The sequence below is a fragment of the Carex rostrata genome, chromosome 24, assembly GCF_964058835.1.
Source record: "Carex rostrata chromosome 24, lpCarRost1.2, whole genome shotgun sequence".
NCBI lineage: Eukaryota > Viridiplantae > Streptophyta > Magnoliopsida > Poales > Cyperaceae > Carex > Carex rostrata.
Window position 1 is genome coordinate 4807775 of NC_135941.1, and position 24449 is coordinate 4832223.

A 24449-nucleotide genomic window follows, 5' to 3' on the forward strand; every position below is an offset into this window, starting at 1 on the left:
TTTTCAAAGTTTAAAAAATTCAACGTTCTCTTCTCTCTGAATAAAAATGTACTTGTAAATCAATTTTTTATTTTTTAAGATATTTTTACTATCTTTTCATATAGATAGAAAATTACTTGATCTAAATTTTTTTGAACCATTCAAAAGTAGTGATATTCTACTAAGTATATTTTCGTGTGGAGTTCATGTTTAATGATTCGTATTTATTGTTAGAACTTTAAAAACAAATATACTAATTCATAACACGGGTCCTATAGCCTTCTTTCTTTAAAATCTTCACAGAATCTATAAAATCGTGAGTAAAATTCAAACTCTCGACCTTTAAATAATTATAGTTCTAAGACCTTTTTTTTGAGCAACTTTTTTCGTACATTAAATATATTAGAAGTTCGAACGTTGACCAAGAGGTTCTATATTTTTGCACGTCACCAGCTATCGATCTACAATTTTGTTAGGCATCCGTTGTGAAATTACTGAAATCTCCTAGGATCCTTATTTCTCTAGGTTATGTTTGGATGTACTGAGAATAGCGAGAATAGCACTGTTCCGATCCATCCAAATATACTCAATTGTTATTCAGAACAGCGAGAATAACACTGTTCTGCTATTCCTACAAAAAAGTCGGAATAGCAATTGGTGCTCTCTCAAATATTCAATCCCTCCATCGCTACTCTAAATGTTTAATCCAAACAACATTTTCGTTATTCCGAACAACACCACATCAACACTATTTTCACACTCTTTCAAAAATTATATTCTCATCTACTATTATCAAATAGTAGCTATTCTAGCTGTTCTGTCGTGCATTCAAATGTACCTCTAGAGAGCAGTGTTAACTAGACCAGAGTTGTCGGTTGGATCAGAAAAAAGAAGAACCGGATGTCATTCCGAGTTGATTCAATTTTTAAATGTTGACTTGTCAGATTTTGTAGCATTGATTGTATTCTCTCCACGTTCAATTTAATCGATATTTATAAGCTACTATCTAAATTTAATTTTTTCCCCCTTAGATTGTGTTTTTTGACAAAAAAAAAAAAACTTAGCAAAAGTTCTCCTTAGTTGTGATTTGTGACAACATAAGTTCATACGCAGTCAATACAAACCTTCAATTGAATAAAGAGATCATTGCTCAATTTTATTCTCTTTCTTAAACGTAACTGAAATTTATGAGCTACAATTGAATGATCCCTTCATTCAGAGACAACCAACTGAATTTTATGAGCTACGATGTTTTTATTCTCTCTTTTTTCTCTTTTCAATTATGTTTCTGAATAAAGAGATCATTTCTCAATTTTTCATATCATATTTTTGTTAATTTAACAGTTTTATGTTTCTTTTTTAAAAAATTTTTAAAAAAAAAAAAAATGCCGTATCTTATCTTGGAGCAATGGGAGTCGGATTATGAACCGCAACTGCATTACAACCTTACAGGTGAGTAGGTGACTATTCCATACAGAGACGGATCTAGGATTTCCGTCAGGATAGGACAAGATAATTTATATGTGGAGTTTAGTATCTAATTGAGTTTAAATTTATTAAGTAATAACTAATTAGGTATTAAATAAAAATTAATTAACATGCTAATTTTTTTTTTCAAATCTAAACATAACATACAAAAAAGAAGTTCGGTAATAGTATCTGTGTGTAACCGTGTACTAACCCCTAAATACAAAATATAAATATATATAATAAAATTTCCCTTAATACATTATGTTGGGCAATGCGCATCCCTTGTTCTCTCTCATTTAAACTTACTTATGGACCCACTAATCCAAGCCAATCAGCTTCATTTATTATATTATCTTCTTTGCTATATTTGGTTTATGAAAACCAAGTAGTGTCAGCATTTTGGTTCGTGTGCTTCACGTTCATACAGTCTAAGGATCCAAGGATCCCTTCTTCTCAAACAAACATTCAAAAATTAGCATAGAATTACAATAAAATAAAATTTACAGAGGAGAAAGAGAAGAGGGCAAAATTGATTGCTAAACTCTAATTCTTTGTACATAAAGAACAAGAAATAAATTTAACAGGGTAAGGCATTTGTTTTTTTTCAGAGTAGGGTAAGATCTAAAAACCTAGTACCTGAAAACTAATTTTAAAATTCCAAGATAACAAATAGTATCATACTATCTTTTACCGCAATAATAGAAACATTGTCCTTGAGTCTTCTCGGTAATATTTCTCAAATTCTAACCAAGATTATGTGTATTATTCACCGTTCTTCTAGAATCTATGTTTTTTTTAGCTAGAGCGAATATACTTTAATTGATAAATTAAATACTGCAGTTTATTAAGGATGCATCTAATTTTTTTTTTTTTGGCTTAACAAGTTTTATTTACTGAATTCTAAACGTTTCTTAATTTTGTTTTTGTTTTTATTTGGTTTCTATTTTATATAAATTCAGTTATACAGTATATTAATCAATATATCAATATAATTTTCATAAAATGTTTGTAACCAAGTAGAACTAGGGTGTTCTTAAGTTTATCAAGTTCTTTTGTAAACTCAACTCTAAAACTTCTCAGATTGATTTCAAACGATAAATTCAAACTGTTGAAATTCGTCTACCTTACGAGTGATGCATCTAAATATAAACAATTTAAACGTTTGTATTAATTTAGTATAAAATCAAGTAGTTAAAATTATAATGTTTATAAATTAATTTTAATACACTCATTTTATTAAATCTTTTTTGACCACTTGACTCTATACAAAATTATTTTGAAAATTTAAAATTTTTGCATGTAGATGCATTGCTCATAAAACATATGAGTTTCAATGGTTCGAATTTATCATTTTAAACCAATTCAATAAATTTTAAAATTGAGTTTAAAAAAAAAAAAGACTTGATGAACTTAAACACCTTAGTTCTACGAATTCAGATAATTTCCAGTATCGTAATAGAGAATTTTTTAAAATTATTAGATCTGGACCGTTCTTTTTAACTTGGCACGTATCACAAAGCCCAATAATACTGTTCCCTGTGTTAGCTCAAATCTCAAAGCGACTGAGAGTTAATAAATGAAATCTTTTACAATATTCGATAGTATACTTGTGCTTCTCATATCTATTTTATAGAATTTATTAAGTGTATAATAATATAACTATTTTAAAAAATCAATCGATTAATACCCACTGATCGGACCGGTAAAGCATTGATGTCCGGTCCGGTCCGGTTCAGATACAATCTTTCGGCAAAACCTCCTCTCCGGCTCGCGGCCTCGTTCCATTTACCTGTTTTCAAAAAGAAAGGAAGCTTTCTCTAGTACCACTAGGTCACAGAGAGAGGGAGTTTAAATAAAAGAGAGGCAGAGTGAGATAGAGAGATGATACTGCGCACGCCTCCGTCGCGGAAGCGACGAGTTGATACGGATACCTCCGCCGGAAGTAGTGGTGTCGCCGCCAGCCCGGTTTCGGACCGCCGCGTCGTTTTATACGAAGAACATGAGGCTGTTCCTTTCGGTGTTCCTCCCGCCACTTCTGAACCGTTCGATCAGCTGGTGTGCACCTATCACTGCCGCCAGATGGTAATTAATACTATGTCATTGCTTTGGGTCCTTTGTTAGGTTCTGTGTTTTAGTTGGGGTGAAGAGAGAATAACTGTTACTTGGGTAATGCTACTTAGATAGGTCTATTTGGTTAATCAATTTTATATTGTTTCATTTTTATGTCAGTTTTATTCGATCCTTATGATACATTGAATGGATAGGTTATTGTTTTTCATACCTGGGATATGAACTTTAGACATGCAAGTAGTTTAAATAAACAAAGTAGCAGAATAGTTATATAGATATACACCTCTCTGAGTATGTGTGAAATGCTTCATCAGTAAATAATTACTACTCATCTAAGAGCAAGTTTTTAATAATTGCTCAATAATTCTACTATCTTCATTTTAGTGTATCACCAGATTAAATTTTATTCTGACTTACAATTGTGCCGCTGATATCCCTTTTTTTCTAGGTTAAATCTGAATTCATGATTGCTCTGGGTATGGCAGAGAGAGAGAATGCTGAATACAAAGCTAGGTTGGGGGCACTAAACGAGCAATTATCCAGAATTGGTATATTCCACACTTTGTAAAAGGCTCAGCTAACTAAAACTTGAAACTACATAGTCTGTTTTATCCCAATTCTGCAAATAACCTCCTTGAGATTACAGTAACCAATCATATTTATTTTTGTGTGAAATACATTGAAAATGTTTAAATAGTCCAAAATTGTTGTACGGATAAATTCATTGTTGTCCACATGTTAACACGTGCTTGCTTAGGATCATCATTGAGCACATCTGCTGATGTGCTGATGTTTGCTTATAGGTAGCTATCATTTTTCTTAATTTTGCTTCAAAGAGCAACAGATCTTTCTATTTGCAATCCAGAGGAAGAAAGAGAGAAGTACAGAGACGAGACTCATTTTCTACAACAAGAGATGGCAGCATCGAAAGCCAGAGAGAATTCATTAGAGGAGAGGTTGTTGAAAGAGGTTGGTGATTCTCAAGAGAGGTATCGGGAACAGTTGATGCGCATCAGTGAGCTAGAGGTACTTATAATCAGAAACCAAATTGATTTTCTAGGTTTTTGGTGAATGACAGGATCCAAAGGGTGAATTCTATAACTTGTGGCTTTCTCACTCTTTTTTTTCGTTTGTTCCTTTTATGTCGAATTGAAGTTCTTTTACCAAAAATACTAACGTCATTCTAAATTAAAATGTTCATTAGATGTTGTTTAAGAAAGAGGACTTGATGATAAATCATAATATCTACTTCTGAACTAGCAGTAGTAACATGTCACAGAACTTTCATGACTAAGAGAGGGAGATTATTGTTTTATACTGTTATTATATATGGACCATCTTTGAATACATATCTTCACATTGAAAATCATGATGAATGATTCAGTCTTTAGAAGACCTGTTCTTAGTTAACAGTGATTTAGCACTCACCACTGAAGGTAATACTGGTGGAAGGCACTGGTTTTGTAAATATAATACTTTTCTTGGTTAACCCTAATTTGACTTGCACAGGTTTTATACCAAGTCGGCATCCTAATGTAATGGTACGGTTGGTATATAATCCTATTCTTTGATTGTGCAGCTTGAAATTAAGAAAGAGATTGATTCACGAATGGCAGCTGAACAGCTTTCTGAGACGATGAAAGAGACTGTCAAAGAACTTGAAATGAAGCTGGAGAGTCTTTCAGATAGTTCAGAAAGAGAGAGAAATAGCCTCAGAAGAGAACTTTCTTATGTTCAAGATGAATCAAAGCTTTCATTCTCTAATGTAACTGCTGAGGTAACTTATTGAAGTAGCATGCATATTACTTGAAAAGGAGAAATATCTCATTTCCCCATGCATTGATATTATGGACTAGATTTTAGATCCTTATTTTATCAGTTTTTCCCAAGCCACCCCTGGTTTTCTCCCTATATACACACATTCAGAAACAGTGAATACAGAAGGGTGTGTATGGAATTTCTCCTTTTCTATCATCTCCCCAAGTAAAAACCTTCTAAATTTTTGGCTGTGTCATGTCAGAGCAACAGTTTTATGAATGTGCATGTGTAGTGCTTCAATATTTCACTCTTTTATTAGTTTATTACGTTCTTTACTTTGCCTTTTGTTCTTTTGCAAAAGCTGGAGAGAACAAGACTGAGAGCAGACAGTGCAGAGGAAGAGGTGGAATTATTAAAGGAGCAGTTAATTGACCTAAAAGAGCAGTTGGATGAGGTCTACCTTTTATTCTTATAGTTATATATCCTATATTAACCAACTTGCTTGCAGTATTGCTTCATACTTGTTTTGTGCAGATGTGCATATGCTGTTAAAAAGAATGAAAGGAAAGTGCATTTTGATAAGAAAATGGGAAAAAGAAAAATATCATAGTTTTATTGATCAGCATCTCAATTCATGGTTTGACCAGTCACATTTCTTTTCAGTGTCTTACGCAAAAGAGAGAGATAAAGCATCAGCTGTCCAGTTCCAATATTTCTTCGTCTAGTAATTCTTGTTCTGATGATAAAAAACGGATTGCACTTTTGCAAGAAGAACTCCACAATTATGTAATTTATATTTCTCTCTTTTCTATACATACTATTGCAGTTTGATTAACTTTGATGTGTTTACTGGACAGAGAATTTTAATACCTTGTTGATCCAGTGAAATGAAATAGAGCGCATGGAAACAAAATTAGCAAAGGAATGCTACATATAAGAACAGAAAACCGAGTCAAGTAGCAATTTACCAAAAAATGATGCAAAGGTTGAAACACAAAAGGCAAATGAAAAGGGAAGATCATTGGCTATTGTATACTTGTATAAAATGGTTGGTACACAATACAAAATTGCTTTGAGGAATACTGCCTCAGCGATTTATACCAACCAAAATATCCTTATTTAAGTTTTAAGTGCTATTGTTGTTGGAATTCTTTTTTAAATAGGAAAAAGAAGTGCAAGATGCCAAGAGGTTGAAATCTTCTCATCTGAACAGTGAGTTACTAAAGGAAAAGCTATTAGAAGAGCAGAGCCGTAGGGAAAGGGCAGAACTAGAATTATCTAAATTGCATGAGTTGCAAGCCAAAGCACGGAAGTTAGAACTCGAGTTGTCGTCCTGGAAATCATTACTAAATGATATACCTGACATAGTTTCTTATTCGGATATACCCAAGAAATTCGCTGAATTGCAAAAGTAAGTCTTAATATACCTATATCACCAAAGTAACAATTTGCGGCAACTCTTTACTATTTTACTTTTGAGTTTGAGCACTCGTGATGCTTATTAGCTTTGTTTGCGGTTTTGGGGAACTTGTATAAACATCAGGCTTTTAATCATGACCCCCCCTGACCAAAAGAAGAAGAAGAAAAAGGGAGAACCAGCAAAGACTTGTAACTAGACATAGAACCATTTGGTTGTAAGCTGCAACCTTTTAGCTACAATTTGTTGAGAGTGCATTTTTCTTTTGTTTTGGTCCTTTTAATGTGAAATAGGGAGGCACTAGAAAACATGGAAAAGGTAGGTGAGATAACAGCACAGCTGAAGGAGATAAAGGTGACCATGGAGTATGCTGACCTTAGCAAACAACGTGCTGAGGCCGAGTGTGTATTTGCCAAGGAGAAAGCGGAGCGCTCTTCTCTGGAGGTCAAGAGGCTTCAACTAATGGTATATTTAAAAATTAAATTAAACAGAAATCTGTAGGCAACTAATGTGCACTTTTTCAAAATTTCAAATTATCCTGTACAAGGATTGCTATACCACATGCCTGGAGATATTTTACTTAGTTTAATCCCATAATTTGTAGCTTGCTTCTGTTACTGAAGAAAGGGATAGGCTTAGACATGGTAGCTCTGTGTCAAATAAGGATGCTGGAACTGCTGATGATTTCCATGTCAAGGTCACAGCTTCTCTTTCATCTCTACTGTCTCTATGTACTTTCTTAACTTGATATGTGAATGATAGCACTTAAAGATACTGGAATTATGAGATGCAAGGAATATAAAATTTCATATTACATGATTTTGGTGGCCATGCATAAGATTAGGAGTTATATATGGGCATTGTATGCAGAAACGCTTGTTGGTTTGAAATATTGAAGTATTGATCCTATACCGATTAGATTCAAGACTGTTTTGTGCACAAGGTACTGGTTGCTTAGCACAGATGAGGTTAATGATATAGCTGGGTTCCAATTTTAGTTTAGTAAAAGAAAAAATAAATTATAGAATAATAAAATAAAATCAGCTTGTTAGGATCAGTAAACTTAAGAGTTAAAAAATAAAATAAGTTTATTTCAACATGACAGGAGCTAGAAGCAGCACTGAATGAAAAGGATCGAATAATTAAAGAAATGGAGAGCAGCTTAGAGGAGCATAGAGAAATTATTGCTCACCAGCATGCCGATCTGAAATTAGTCAATGATAGATTAACTGATGAGTCAAAGAAAGCCAAGTCTTTGGAGAGAGAGAGTGATCGATTGCGCCATGAGGTTGCCTTACTTGAATCTAAGGTACTGTTATGCTACATTTTTTAAATTGACTTGATTTTTCTCATATAGGATAATATGCTAAGTTTCAGAGAATGGCAAATAATTTTACTACCTGTAATGCAATACAATAATTCTGTTTGATTTTTGTAAAGTGAAATGTTTTGTTCTTAGTTCTTGATTGAATTGGGTTAAGCAATCAAAGAACAAAGAAGTTGAAAATTGAAAACAATACTAAATTACATTTATATATTTTAATCTGAACAGTTAGGTCATGGTGATTACTCAAGCTCAAACACTAAGGTTTTGCGAATGGTGAATACACTAGCCGTTGAAAATGAAGCAAAGCAAACTATCGAAGCTCTTCAGGCTGAGCTCAAGAGAACCACTGAGAGATTACAAGCTGTTGAAGACTTGAGAGGACAATCTGGTAATTCCTAATATCGCTACTTTTAATGTTACAGTGTGCAAAGCCCACTAGGCAGGGCTAACCTGATCTGTTTATGACTGGGTTAGCAGATCAGGTTAAAATGGAATTTATGACTCACTGGTAAATCTGACTAGGGCCAGCAAGTAAAAAGGAAGCTCGAGCTCCAGTTGACCTTATGATTCATATTATGCAGAAAAGTACTATGTATTTGAAGCTTAAAATCCCCTGCGTCTTTTTTATTTTTGCATGCTGACAAATTGGACAGCATAGTGGCAAATTGAGAATTCTGCAGTATTTTGACAAGAACTAAAAATAAAAGTTCTATTCAGTAAAATTAGGATTGAAATTTGGCTTCTGCGTTATGTGTGGCTTCATAGAAGTAATACAACAAAGAGGTCCCACACAGATTTCCATATTTCAATGTGGGATGGTAATAGAGCAAACAGAAAAAGTACTAACTAGGGAAGACTACTTTTAATGTATTGAAATCTAAGAGTGTGGTCCTAGGTATTTGAGAGAATCATGGGATCCCAAACACCACATTGTGTTTTATTCAGTATTTTTCAGGTAAAATTCGTGGAAAGTTAGAACATAGAAATATTTTGAATTTAACATAATTAATATTGCAGAGGTGACTTAAAACTCCAATTATCAAATTCCAAATTTGAGTATTCTAACAATTGCAAATCTTTGCACTATGCTGGGTGTGATGAGAATTCTTTTCATGTATCACTGAGGGCACCATTTTCCAATGAACCATTAATTTGCTTTGATAGTGAAATTACCAAGCAAAGGATCAAGTCCTTGCGCCCTTTAAATGGGAGGTATGCTGTAAATTTTTTCTTCAAGACCAAATGAAGAAGTTCCAAAGAAATTGCTATTTTAAGGGTGCAAGGGCCGATTGTCCTTTGCTTGGTGATTTGTATCGCTTTTAGCATTTGGTTATTGGTGTTAGAAAGATAGAGGTTCATGGTGAATTATAAGAAAATATCTGTTGTACTGGGGAAATGGTCCTAATTTTATCTTGTATGTAAAGAAACATGATCTGAATGTGGTCCCACCTGACGTGATCTGTTGCAATTATAAGCTAATGAGTGAGTTTTATTATAAAGTTACATTTGATTTCTATTTTGTGAATCAGATGCAGCACTACCAGAAAAGTTAGTACAGCTTAAAAACCAAATTGCAGTACTTGAGAAACGGGAAGAAAGGTCAGCCCTAATATTTTTTTCGTTTCTCTATGTCACTTAATACTAAGCATTTATTGCTTTTTTTATTTTGTGTTATATACATTGCTTGCTTAACAATAGGTACAAGGCGGTTTTTGCTGAAAAAATATTGATTTTCCGCAAGGCATGCTGCTCTCTTTTTGGCTACAAGGTTACTCTTAGTTTCCAATTATATGCCTTATTATTGGAAACTGATTTTTTGACCAAAAAGTGGCATTGCCAGAGCATTAGCCAAAGCCAACTGTCGCATTCACAACTTTTTGATTTTTTTTTTTTTTTTTTTTTTTTTTAAACTGTTGTAACCTACCTGGTTTCATCTAATGTGTCTTCTATGAGATATTACCTCTGTGATTATTTTTTAGAATAGGGGTCAAGCCTCCCAACTTTGGGATCCCCCAGTTGGGTTTTGAACCAGTGACCTCTCACATGGATGACATTACCTTAGCTACTTAATTGGTTCTTATGATGTACCGTTTTGATTTAATGTACTTTTTGATTTATTGGCATTAGCTTTTTATTTATCTAATATGTCACTGGCATCTCATTCTTAGAAAATATAAAAGATGTGCGCATTGGTTTGGGGTCTTCTGGTGGTGCTTTTGGTCAAACTTATCATTGATTTTTTTAGCTCCACATGTTATTACTACTGTTTGTTTTCCTAATCCATGAATATATAAATTTCCATGATGAAGCTAAGTCCTCCTTTACATTTTTATAGATAGTAATGGATGACCAGAAAAGGCCTGATGGAATACCAGTGACCCGCTTCACGCTTCAATCCATATACGCACAAAGTGACGATGAAAAGCTAGATTTTGAATATGAATCTGGGACTATGAATATAATTGTGAGTGTAAACAACTTTTTTAACTTCAATTTTTTATTATTCTCGCTACAGTTTCTGCATATATACCTGAAATCAACATGAATATTTTTGTAATTTACCAATTTTTTTCTAAAAGCAAGAACTATTTCTTCCTATATTTATTATAGTTATAGCCTTATCTAGCCGTTTTTATAAAATATCCCTAATTACTTTTGAGGGAACAGTCTTCATTCCTGCAAGAAAAAGAAAACAGCATATCCTGTATTGGGGAAGGCTTTTTGTACATAATTTTACTCAATAGAATTTGTCCAAAGTTCAAACTAATTTTTACACAAGAGAAAATTACCTGCTTATGCAACAGTATTACCAAACTGCCTCATTTATATAGATGTCGTCCCTGCAAGTTTAATTTCATGCTGTCTATTCCCTACAAATGTTTTAAACAATGCCCTAATAATAGGCAATACAAATATTTATTGAAGAATCTGGGGGAGCTGGAGGGGTGTAAAACTGTATAACACAATATTCTATTGTGCTTCAGTATACTTAATTCTATGTTAGCATGGCAATGAATTTTTTGTTGTTGTTGTTATAACAGTTAAATGACTACACATCTCAGCATGATATCGCTCATCAGGTTGGGCTTCTTATTCTGTGCTTATTTTTTTTTAAGAGGAAAATTAAAAAAATTGGTGAAAACTCTTCAAAATCATGAATTGTCCTGCATGTGCTTACATTGGGTATTGTGCCATTACCACATTTCCTATTAGAAAGGAACACTACATTCAGGTTTATTTCTAATCATTATTAGGAAAATATAAAACAATTATCTCCATACTTGTTTTTGGGTTGCACCAGATATTATTTTAGTCAACATGAAGCAACTTGTTTCAAAATAATAGCACAAATCAACTTGAATCAAAACTATGGCAATTACCATACCGGCAGTTGCCATGACCATGTAATCTGGTTTACCTTGTCACAATTTTTTAAAATTTTGATATTGTAGATTGAGATCTTCGTAAGGAAGATGAACTCTATACCGGCATTTACAGCAAACTTGACTGTTGAGTCCTTTAACAGGCGCACCTTGTGTTGAGACTTATCAAGTTGCATGTATTGTCAATCTTTTTCTTTTTCCAATGGAAATTTAGTTTTTGTGATTACTGATTAATGGACTCGGGGTAGGATGATATGTATATGTATTGCTAAAGAACCAACTCTGAGAAGTTTTATAATTTCACTGTAGTTAATTTCATACAGATTGATTAATATGTGCAGACCCAACTTATTGGTTTGATGCATTTATGATCTCTGCATGCCAAAGGTGTGCAAAAAAGAAAAAGAAAAATTATAGTGATTACATGTTGCAGTAACATAACATAAGATTAGAAGATTAAATTTCATTGTAAATATTATAGGCAATTAATACTGCTTTAATATGTTCCACTAACTGGCTTTTTTCTTCATATCAAAATACAATCTTACTAGTGATCAAAGTGTTTGCCCAAAATTATCAACAAACATAATAAAACTAGTTAGTCAAGTCATTTATAGCGAGTTTCCACAATCAAACAAATATTTGTTAATGTAAAGTAATCAAACAATCTTGGATCTTTCACCCCACGTTCATTGATCTTTGATATTTGTTTGTAGGTAGTTTTAACTACGTTGCATGGATGTATTTTGCTATATGTAACCTTTATTACATATAATATAATTAACGATTTGTATATCAATGGATAAACAATGTTGTTTGTTATTTTTCATCATATTTCCAAAACTTCAGCTAACATCCTTACCTCCACAACATATCTTATTTTCCACAGAATTTTTTTTTTTTTTTTTTTGTGATAATTTATATGTTGTTAATTTGTTCTTTAGAATTTTTGACATGTTGTCGATCCAGTTTCAGTATAATTTTAGCATAATTTCTCCCGTTACTAAATTGCTCTATTAAGTATTGTATGAATCTCCTTTTTTTGTCTTTTATTGGGTAGTTATTCAGAAGAGAGTTGTATAAGGTAAGAAATATGTGTTTGCTATTCATTGTGTTGCTTCTACAGTTACAGACTAAAATTCGATGATCATTGCATGATATGTTGGATTGTATCATATACATAGATTGGTTTTTTTTTTATGACAATTAAATATGATAAAAACTAAGAAAACCACACAGAACTACCATCTATATAACAATTAGTTTAAATGTGCATTATCCAGTATTTTTGTAACAAAAATACTAAACAGGAGGTCCCAAAATAGTGATTTTTGTAACACAAGAAACGAACAGTGCTATGCTTAATTACATCGAGTTAGATCTTTATTAAGCGTAACTACTATATATAGTATACAATTTATAATTTTTTAAGTGTAAATATAATAAGAATAGTGATTCAGTCGTCAATGGCATATTGACGTGCAGTTGATTAAAATGTCGTGATCATAGCTTAATGAAAAATAAAAAATTATAAATTGTATCGTATAGTAGTTACACGAATTTTATGAAATAAACTTTGGAAATTGTTTGGGACTAAATATTTCATGAGATAAACTAATTGCCCATCACTTGCGAGTTACGACAATATTTTTTCTTTCTGAAACACAAGACTCGTATTTAATTAGTGTCTTTCCCTAACTATAATTTAAATTTGGAAACATTTTTAGTGTCATATAGGAAGCCTTAAAAAAACCATGCATGTTACTATTTCAAAGTCATATAAAGTATATTAATATCATCATTGGTATACCATCTTACTATTTTGTCTAATCAACTGACCTGTGTTTTTTCACACGAATTAATTTTCACCCGCTAAATTTAACGGTAATATATATATGGGATTAATTGTCCAAAAGTTTTTTAGACAAAATTTTATTCAAATTGGATTTAAAGTTTAAACCGTTCGATTTACATTGAGATTGGTGTGAATAGATTTAAAATTTAACAAATATAAACGGTTTAGTGAATCTGAACCATATGTATAAATTTAAACACCAATTGAACGGTTTAGATCTAACTATGGATAATGAATCGTACTACGGAAAATAAATGGAACATGCATGCTAAAACCTCTCAAAATGCTTATCCACCTCAGCCCTAGCTACTTCCTATTTGTAGTAGTTTTTTTCTTTAATTTAAACAAAAAAGGAAAAAAAAAGAAAAGAATTAGGAGGTATTTAGCATTTACTAGAAGCATATTAAATAGTAATAAGTCGGTTAACTATATCTATTTCTAGCTAACCCTGCGGTGTTTATATATACTAAAGACGAACTCGAATGCGCTCTCTCTCTCTCTCTCTCTGTTTCTTTGTTTCTTGTCGACCTCCATCCCTAATGGGTGGCAAGACAAAGAGGAGGTTTGCCCTTGAGCCAGACAGAGAATCAACCCCAACCCACCACCACACCTGCCGCACCTGTCGGAAGTTCCGGTGGACCCTTCTCGAGGATGTAGAATATGACGGTGATGACGAGAGGGAAGTTCGTCCGAGAAAGCCGGTGCAGAGTGAGGAATGTGAGGATCTGGAGCCTGATGAGCGGGAACCACCATGTCAGAAGAGGAAATTCGAGTTGACAGCGAGTCAGAGGGAGAAGGGAGCGGCCCTGGCTAACCCTGACCCCTGGGACCCACCAAGAACTGACAGGGAGGATCTTGCACCTGTCTACAAAGGATGGGGCCACAGCCCACCACGGAAACGGAAACTTCTGGACTTAAATAGGGAACCAGATGATCAGAATGATCTCTCATCTCTCTTATCTCTCTGATCAGGCAACAGAGAAGGTATGGACATGGAAGGAAAATGTTATTGATCTTGCTGTCGACGAGACTTGGTTTTAAGTTCTAACAATTAGCCTCGTGTTTTGAATTGTTCTTTTGGTTAATTAAGTAGTTTTTTTTTTTTTACTTAGTTCAAATGTATGTGAAAGTTACCTACGCTAGCTTTTGTAATTTTAATTACTGCATGCTTCGATATCTAGCATAAACAGTACTTGCTACCCTTTAGGATATACAATTATTTTTGGTATATTCTGTTCGTGACTTCTCTGGTCGATCTCTCTGCTCTTTCTTTTGATAAAAATAAAACAAGATTCACCATGCTTGCTGATGTTATCATTTCCCAGCTGTACAAACCTCGTCAACATGAAGAAACTAGTTTCAAAATATATAATACCGCAAATCAACTTAAATATATAATACCGCAATTATCATACCGGCAGTGGCCATGACCATGTTGTTTGGTTAATTTACTAGTCACACACTCACACTTTGATAAATGAAATAATAAAATTTTGTGATTGTTGCTTTCAAAATTTTGACATTTTAGATTGAGATCTTCATAAGGAATTAATTAAGATGAAATCTATACCGGCGTTGACAGCATGCAAACACTGTTGAGTGCTTTAATTAACAAGCGCACCTTGAGTTGATACATAACAAAAATGGATCAAAATCTGTTGTTATTCTCGTGCATGAATAGTATTCCTGCTATCTCTGATTTTCTAAATCCTGTCATTGAATTGTTTCGAGATACGTGCACAAAAAAGTTTTGAAAAAAATTGCTCTGAGATCTGTTCTTAAAAAAAATGAACGATTAGATTCAGAAAAGCAGAGATAGCAGGGTTATTGTTCACGGGAATAGAATAACAGTGGATTTCATTCCATCAAGAATTGTATCTATTGTCAATCTTTTTCTTTTTTCAATCTATTGCTTTAATTTATCCGTACTGATTACTGAACTTGGGATATGATATGTATATGTATTGTCAAATTACCAACTGTGAGAAGTTTTTATAATATATTTCACTGTAGTTGACTTCATACAGATTGATTTTTTTTTTTTTTTTTGCTTCACATACAGATTGATTGATATATGTGAAGACCCAACTTATTGCATGGTTTGATGCATTTATGATCCGCACACCAAGAGGATGCAAAAAAGAAAAAAAAAATTATAGTGAAATGCTTTACATGTTACAGTAACATATCATTAGATTAGAAGATTAAATTTCATTCAAAATATTATAAATATTATTGTTTTTACAGGATGGTTCATATGCCTCGCGTTTTTCATACCTCATTGTGTTTCACATTATATATCTTTGTTTTTAAAGTTCAAACTACATATCGATCTGAACTGCTCAATATGATCTCCATATTAAAATTTGCTCGGAGACAAATTTTAAACGAAGATTGAATAATTTAGATTTGACTTTAAATCGAAATACGACAAATTAAGAAATTAAATATCCATACTAAAACCTCTCGAGACGCTACTTGCTATTTGTAGTAGTTTTTTTTTAATAAAAAAAGGGAATAAGGAGGTATTAATTGTTGCATCTTACTAGAAGCATACATAACTAATTAAGGAGGAATCGACGTATAAAGAATCTGTGTATACAAGTAAGTAAGAAAAGGAAAAAAAAAAAAACCTTAGTCTGGCGTTGGAAATATTTTATTATTAGTACAGTTGAAATAATTAGCAAACAAATAGGATGTTGATCGTACGGAGAAAACATAAGGGATATAGTTAGTGCAATTGATTTCGGATAAATTAAAACATGTATGTACCTAGTTATATACAGAATTAATAGCGGGTTTAGGGTTTGAATAACGGGGAAAAAAATATATATTTGAAAGAAAGTAGCAGAAATAGAAATCTACATATATAGAATCCGTGTATATAAGCGCGTGCGAACAGAAATAGGAACCGACATTTATATAATCCGTTGAACTCTCTCCAAGGTTCATCATATTTCCTTATTTACACTACCTCTCTATAGCTCTTTCGATCTCTGTATTTCTTAGTCTCCTGCCGACCTTCATATCTAATGGATAGCAAGAAAAGGAAGAGGTTTGTCTTCGAGTCAGGCAAAGAGACGGTTGCAACCAGCCAGAAGCGGTTCCGGTGGACCTTGCCCGAGGATGAAGAATACGACGGTAATGACGACAAGGTAGTTCATCAGAGAAATCTGATACACAACAAGAAATGTGAGGATCTTGAGCCTGATGAACGAGAAGCCCCTGTTCAGAAACCGAAATTCGAGTTGACAGCGAGTACAGCGAGTCAGAGGGAGAATGGAGCGGCTCTGGCTTACTCTGAACCCTCTGGCCCACAGATGTTGACAACAGAATGGGAGGATCCAACCAGAGAAGGAGGGGGCCCTGGCCCACTGCTCCTAGACTTGAACAAGGAACCTGATCAGGATGATCTCTCTGTTCCGACAGAGAACAGACCGTTCCCGGCTTACTCTGACCCTTGGGGCCTACCAATAACTTATGTGGAGCATGATCTTGCAGTACCTCTCTATGAAGGTCTTCTCACCCCTCAAGTCCAGAAGCGAAAACTTCTGGACTTGAACAGGGAACCTGATGAGGATGATCTTTAAACCCTAGCTAGCTTACAATTGGCCTCATGCTTTGAATTATTCTTTGATTAATTAAGTAGCATTTTTACTTTTCAAATGTATTCAACTGTTACCTATGTACCCTTTTGTAATTTAATTACTACATCGATATAGCACAAACAGTACTTGCTAACCTTCAGGTCCTGTATTTACACAATTTTGAATTTATTTTTGCATTAAATAATTGTGTACTTACATATGTAAAGTGCGCATGTACTATTAAGAAGAAATAAGGATAGTATCATGTTATAATAATATAATAGAATAAAATTAAGTTTATTTGATAAGTTTGATGAATTAAATAAATCATTTTTAATAAATTATAAATATATATACATAATTTTAATAAAAATGATTAATCGTCTGCATAATTTCAATTAATCAACTGCATACAGATTAATTGCTTGATGATACCTCATTTGTTCCACAACCGCATACCGTTATTTACAACACTGCTTTATAGAGATTGATTAATATGTGAAGACTGAAGACCAACTTATTGGCTTGATGAATTTATGATCTGCACGCCAAGGGTGTGCAAAAATGTAAAAGAAATTAAATATAGTGAAAAGCTTTACAATTTGCAGTAACAAAAAAAATTATCAACAAATTAACATAATGGACTAGTTAGTCAATATATTTATAGCGAGTCTACAGTACAATCAAACAAACCTTTCTTAATGCAAGTAATCAAACAATCATTTATCCATTGATCTCTCATTTTAAGTTATTAACAATTCAAGTGATCAAACGATCATTGAACTTCGATTTTTCACTATGTTCATAGTTGGAAATGTCCTTTTAACACTAACCGTAGGTAAATGCAATATTACTGCCAGTTTTATTGATTTGTAAATCAAGAGATAAACAATGTGTTTGTTCTTTTTCACCATTGTTCGAGAAAGTTCCAGCTTAACCTCTCACCTCCACAAAATGAACTTGTTTTCCAGAGACCGCCTGGTCTTTTTTTTTATGCATTTATATGTTGTTTATTTTTATTTTTTTCCACATTTCAGAAACTTTGACATCTATCTATTTAGTATCATTTTAGCATAATTTCTCCCGTTACTAAACTGCTCTAGGTATAGTATGAATCATTTTTTTTTTGGTCTTTTATTGGGCAAATATTATTCAGAAGAGAGTTGTATAATTAATTAAGGTAAGCGATATGTGTTTGCTATTCATGGTGATGCCTCTACAGTTACATATCATAATTCGGTGATCGTTGCATGATATGTTGGATTGTGTCATGCATAGAATTAATTTTTGTATGGAATTAGTAATGATAAAACTAAGAAAATACACAAAACTACAATTTAAAACAACAATTAGTAACCGAGTTTTTAAAATTAGTTATTCCATATTTCCTATGCGCAAAAGCATTGACAAAATTACCCTATGTTGTTGTTGTCATGCAATAATTAACGGATAGAACAATTGATATTCACAAGAAGTAAAGAAAGAGTCTACTCATGCCAGTAAATGCAAGAAGGATGGTACCGACTGGTACCAGCACTAGAACAGGACCATCAATAGAAGGCACGAGTAAAATTGTTAAATATATGAATTTTCAATATACACCTCAAATTATAACAAATTCAGAGATATGTACTACAATTACAATGACTCTATTGATTTTCCACCAAAATAGAGCAGTAAACACACCCAATTAATATCGACTGGTAACAACGCGCAAAGTTAACTGTAGTGTTGTAAAATGCGGTTTTGTTCATACATACAGAAGACCACTGCATACCGCATATGCAGATTTGTGTGCGTAAATGCACTATGCTTTGTTAAATAAATATAGATAAAATAAAACTAATTTATATCTAAAGACTTATTTAGTCTAGTAGTTTGTGCTCTTTATCATAGATTTTAATCTCCTCTAATGCAAAATTTAGAGGAAAATAATTTTTAGACTTTTTTCAAATCCACATGGACCGTATATGTGTCCGTATATCCAAAACTGCACGAACTTAATCGCATGAGATTTTATATGCAGAAAACCACTGCATAAGCTTATGCGGCCACATATGCGGATCATGCGGTCGCATTTTACAACACTAGTTAACTGTATGTTGATCGTCCTTCCAAATGCGCAAAGTTAACTGAATTGTTTGAAGTACCAAAGAAAAATAAAAAATCCAGCTCAAATACTAAGCCCAATCAAGAGATGTGCAGAAATAAAAAGCTTTTATACAGCACAGGCTGACAAAAACAACTAAATTGAGAAATACCCACAAATTGAAACTCATTGGACAAATAAAGACAAAGACAACAACTAAATTGTAGATAATTTTTTACAAATTAGGAATCAACTGAAGAAAACAGTAAAGAACTAAATAAAGCTTAACTTTGATGCAGTTAACCATACTGCTGGTCATAGTATTAATATAAAGAAGAACCTTTGATACTACTAAAGCAACATAAACACATACAAGAAGATAGTATTTTTCTTGTAGAGCTCTCCTGTTCTGACTTGCACAGCATGCAATGGTGCATCCTGGCATTAGCACCAACAGGATATCCCCAATTAGGATGCAAGACATGCCAGCAAGTAGGCCCCACAATAAACAGTGTGCAGTGCATGATCCACTTGTGGTCCCTGATCCCAACGACTCGGCATTCTTTGCAAATAAAATATAAAGGGCAAAGTGTCCCTAAGCAACCTACAGAGTAAAAGAAACTGTAACATTAAGTAAGAATAATAGTTTGTTAAATTAAATGTACCTAATTTAATTTTAAAACCCTAGGTTAGGTTACTGGAGACTGAATAACAAGAGAAACAAGTAACGATCTTAAATTTCAAACAAAAACGGTCTGTAATTTAAGCTTCTCATGAAGTTTCGGGTACACAATTGAAGCTTCAAAATAACAAATTACTGACAGAAAGGGACCCAAAAATTTACAAAAATGAGTGGAATATACAACAAGACTTAGTCAAAGTGTACCATAGGCGGACCCCTTCCATCCTATTGTGTTTACTAACAACAGCATTCCTTCCTCCAGTGTGTACCAGTATGATAAGCAAGAGCAATTTGGTCATTGGAGGGGTCATTCTTTACAGGATTGGTTTTCCCAATTATAAGGGTAAATTTGATTTGGATGAAATGATCATTCCTCTATATGTGAAATTAATTAGACTTTAGAAAAGAGAATATAATACAGCTGCATGGGTCATCAAAACAAGCACAAATTCCTGAAGACCACTGATTTGGGTCACCAGTTAGTGTATGTGAATTTTGCCAACCTTCATCAACTGAACCCAGATCAGTTTCAGCATCAGATCTGCTTATAGGCATGTACTTCGGTGCAACATAGGCACTACTCTCTTCCATTTCTAACTTTTTATAAGAACAAGTTTAAGCAAAAAATATTCACATAAGCGTAATAACAAAAAAAGATGGACAGATGGCTTTTTTTCTGCTTAGAGTCAAGGCAGCTATGGTGTCAGCAATAATAGATTACTATTGCAAGATATTGATTGGTTCTATTATTAGCCAGAACATATTTAATAACACAAGGCTTAAGTAAGCATGTGCAACACACAAGGACCGGTAAACAATATACTTAATGCATTTTAAATAGAAAGGCCCGTCTTAACAAAATCAGTAAACCAGACTTGCAATATTGTTACAAAACCATAATACTAATATTTTTTCTAGGGTTCAAAATACTAACATTATGTCTAATCATCAATAATTTTGACTGATGACTATAAGAAGTATAATCTCGCCACATCATCAAAGTGTTGAAACACACAGGTAGCTTAATATTTTATTGCCAGTGAGCAGCAGCAGCAAACAACAACAACAACAAAAGATCAACTCATGACAGGGAACTGCCAGTAAAAAAATAAAAATAAGGGGAAAAGGAATATGTACCAAGTTAAGAAATACATGAATGTGTGAAGTTAAAGCATGACCAATTTATGTTTCAACAACTAAATAAAAGAGATAATTGCAGAAAAGAAACCTAATTTTAGTTAGATGCCTCAACAACTAAATACATCCACAAACTTGGACTAACAGGCACAATGACTCCAGATACTTCACACACAAACGAATTAGTAAGCTCTCGTACATTTTTCAGAACATATATTTAGCAATCAAATTGTAACTAGCAAACATTAGGGGAAAACAATAGATGTAAAAGGAGAAATACCTTCTAACAGTGTGATCTGCACCAGCACTGAATCCAGATGAATCATAGTGGAAATAAAAATCAAGCACTGGCCCACCATGCAAGAACTCCCCTTTTAGTAAGCATCTTACAACCTGACAGTCTGAATAGGAAATGTGTAAACTTAAGCAGAAGTGCAATTAATTTTGAACAGTGTTGCAATTAAGATCCGTGCTCATTCAATCCATGAACCAGTGAACCCTCAGTGTAGTGTAGTTCCTATAAATTTCTATAAAAATGAATGATTCTGATTACCAGATCAGCGAGTTGTGACAGTTTGAGTGGATTCCATTTCCATGCGGTCAATGTAACTAAAATAGAAGGAAATACCGAAATAGCAAGGTAGAAGGTTGTTACCTTATCCCGAGAGGAAACTAAAAGGTGATCGCTGTGATTTGAGAATCGAAGATTAGAGATTCCATCAACAGCTCCTTGCCACCGCTGTTAAGTGTTAAGTGGAACTTAATTTAGTTATGTGGTTCCAATTCAAGAGGGCGTGCGTTAATTCTGACAAAGATATCGGGCATTAATTAATTCTGCTTCAATTCAACCCGTTAACGGGCGGCAATTTTAGCAAATTAATGTCTTCCCAGAATATCACAATCATCAGTCGGTGGCCACTGCACGCGGGGGCACACATGAGTTTAAAGACGAAAGAGAAAACGGCTCTCAGTCGAGTGCTAGCTCTAAGTATTATATATACCACTTCCTGTTAAGAGCAAATACAAACTGGTACGTACCAGCGGGTAGAAGCAGCTAATATCCTGACACATAATAATACTTGAAGGTCCTCTGAAGTGAACCGGGCACAATAAGACAGTTGAAGAACAATTGTCGTGAATTAACCCTTCATCTATCATCTAATTCACAAATTTTTCCCCAATTTAATCAAACTAAACTCAGGGCTATGCGATCAAGTCCCAATTTAAACCAATTTAACCTCTGCCAAAGCTTAAAAGTCAAGTGATAATTATCAATTGTTTTAATTATTGCCAGATGATGGTAAATCATTCTTATTTTTATTTTAATTTTCTGGATAATTTTTAAAAATTAGGAGAATACCTGGCTCTGCTGATAGCTTAGATATTTTAAGATCACTGCTATTTTTGCAAATTAACAGCTTCCCAGAATATCCCAAAATTAGAATACGAAAAAAACAGCTCTCACCTCTCAGTCAAGTGCTAGCTGCTCTAAGTATTATATATACCACTTCCTGTTGATTATTTTCAAGGTTTTCTCTTGATTTCCATCCTCAGATTGATCAAGAAAGAGCAAGAAAAAGAGAAAGAGAGAGAGAGAGAGATCCATGGATAGCGGCAAGCAGCGACAAGCAAAGGCCAAAGGCTTACGATCCAAACGTCGACCTCGCCACCCACCTTTCAATGCGGTCGAGAGCACCGTGTACAACTTCTTTACCCCATTGGAGTTGGATATCGCCGATGCGCTCCTCATACTTCGTGGTGTCGCGTCCGAGCCCGACTCCAAATCAAACATGCCGAAGTTGCCGAAGATGCACGAGTGCAACGTTTGTGGGTTAATGTTCTGCTCTGGTCAGGCCCTGGGTGGCCATAAGAGAGCCCATTACGAGGGGGTCATAAGGCAGAAAAGAAAGAGGGTTGAGTCTCAGTGCGACTGTAGCGCTGAGAAGAAAACTAAAAGAAAGCGGGTCGCCAAGGATTGATTTTCTTATTGTTTGTTTCTGAGTTAGATGATGTGTTGTAAACTTGTAATAGGTTTAGGTTTGTGATCCATGCATAAGGTCCTTATTGTTTATTTCTTTCTTTCTGAGTTGGAACTTTGGGATCGTTATTTTGTTCTTTTGATTAGTTATTTATTAAGGGCGTGCTCCAGAACCGACGCCAATAGAGGAAGGAGAAGGGACAGAAGAAATCTCTCCTACCAATAATTTTTACACCCTGATTCGGGAGCGACAGATTTGACCGAAAATCAACGTTAAGACACTCTCTTCTTCCCTCCGAACAGTAATTTCTCCCTTCCTCTACTTGTTCGTTTTCCCTCTTCTAGAGCAGGTGAAGACGATGAGCAGCTCGAAAATCAGTGAATTTCCCCTCCCCTCCCTTTAATGAAAGGGTTCTCCCTCCTTCTAGAGCACACTCTAAAGGGTTAGTTTGTGATTGATCAAGTTGGTAAATATTTAGCGTAATTTTAATCTTTCTATGAGTATTTAGTTCATCATTGATTTATTTCTCGTGAACAATAGTAATGTGGGCAAAGAGTTTTATAATATTTTTTTTCTTGATCTTTATTGAATGAAAATTTTCATTTTACAAGTATAATCTCTTTTACTATAATTTTGTTTCTTATAGATTTTTCTATTGTGTGTTTAGTGAAGGATTTTAATTTCAAATTATACACCAATGGTTTGAAGTGAGTACCTGTGTTATTAATTGTTTAATTGGTAGCTCTTGATTGGTATAACCTGTTTACATGATCTCTTGGTGATTTTTGATTGTTTCACAAAGTAATGGCTTTGTTGGGCGTGATTGAATTATAATGAAGGTTTATCTATTTATTTCAATTTTATAATTGTTGGATAATTAAGATAAGTAATAATTTTACATTATGCATTGTTAATTTTCAATATTAAAAAAAATCAGTCTCTCATTCATTGACAAATACACATGGTTTCTATGTGAGAGGTAATGGGTTCAAAACCCATAGGGGAAATCCTTTGTTATAATAACAAGAATATTAAATAATTGAGTTGCTTGTCCTCCAACTTTTATTCAAAAAAAAATTGATTATTAAAGTTGCCATCTTCACTTTAAGTATATCATAAAACTTTTATGAGTATTAAGACTTTTATTGTTGATCTTTTTTGGATAAAAAACTCTCATTTTACGAGCATGATCTTTCAACAAAATATTTTACAGTAATTTGTTCCTCATTGTTTTTTGTATTGTGTGTTTGTTGAAGGATTTTTAATTTCGAATTACACACAAATGGGTTGAAGTGAGTACATGCATTATTTATTGTTTATTCTTTTTTTTTGTTTTAAGCTCGGCCAAGACGAATGAATGGTCAATTTAATAAATTTAATGAAGCAGTTTCGCCAAATGAAAAAAAAAATGAATAACTATTTGAATTTACAATTACCTATCTTATTTGAACTTTTATGTATATGTTTGCCTGATTATGCTTGAATGGAGACATAAAATTAAAGACTTAGTTGTTTTCAGTCTCTAATAATCAAAGGTTTAAATCGCGTTTATTGCGTCATAGAGGACTGGTTAAAAAAAAAAAGCGTTATGCTCAAATAACACCGCTATAGTGCGAAATAGCACTGATAGCGTCATAATTTTTATAGTCTGAAAACGCTATAGTGGCATTATAGCGCACTATTTAGAACCTTGCTAATAACCAACCAAACTTCGGA

General features: G+C 33.6%; 1 protein-coding gene and 1 pseudogene across 5 annotated transcripts; one reads left to right on the forward strand and one right to left on the reverse strand.

The window, feature by feature from the left end:
* The first annotated feature begins 3219 nt into the window (after window positions 1-3219).
* Window positions 3220-14884, forward strand: MAD1 (mitotic checkpoint family protein). Of its 4 annotated transcripts, none has more exons than XM_078325682.1 (16): window positions 3220-3531; window positions 3968-4067; window positions 4364-4545; window positions 5099-5296; window positions 5639-5731; window positions 5941-6063; window positions 6441-6688; window positions 6988-7159; window positions 7299-7391; window positions 7800-8003; window positions 8247-8409; window positions 9551-9620; window positions 9720-9789; window positions 10357-10485; window positions 11063-11101; window positions 14788-14884. In XM_078325682.1, exons 1-16 carry the CDS (start codon window positions 3331-3333, stop codon window positions 14809-14811), a joined length of 2109 nt encoding a protein of 702 aa, XP_078181808.1. In that variant the 5' UTR covers window positions 3220-3330; the 3' UTR covers window positions 14812-14884. The 4 variants fall into 4 exon arrangements, 3 of the variants coding, with proteins under 3 accessions (XP_078181808.1, XP_078181806.1, XP_078181807.1); XM_078325680.1 differs by lacking the exon at window positions 14788-14884 and adding an exon at window positions 11474-11768; XM_078325681.1 differs by lacking the exon at window positions 14788-14884 and adding an exon at window positions 11474-11768 and having other exon boundaries at window positions 4385-4545.
* Window positions 14885-19114: 4230 nt separating this feature from the next.
* Window positions 19115-22884, reverse strand: LOC144575516 (cell number regulator 5-like; annotated as a pseudogene). The gene is made up of 4 exons (XR_013518459.1): window positions 21410-22884; window positions 21035-21155; window positions 20037-20210; window positions 19115-19539 (listed from the first exon to the last, which is right to left on the reverse strand). The product of XR_013518459.1 is annotated as a cell number regulator 5-like (transcript).
* Window positions 22885-24449: the final 1565 nt, after the last annotated feature.

Coding starts and splice junctions, on each gene's coding strand:
- MAD1 (XM_078325680.1), top strand. CDS start 3,331: ATGATACTGCGCACGCCTCCGTCGCGGAAGCGACGAGTTGATACGGAT. Junction 4,546..5,098: donor TGCGCATCAGTGAGCTAGAG/GTACTTATAATC, acceptor TTGATTGTGCAG/CTTGAAATTAAGAAAGAGAT. Junction 7,160..7,298: donor TCAAGAGGCTTCAACTAATG/GTATATTTAAAA, acceptor CATAATTTGTAG/CTTGCTTCTGTTACTGAAGA.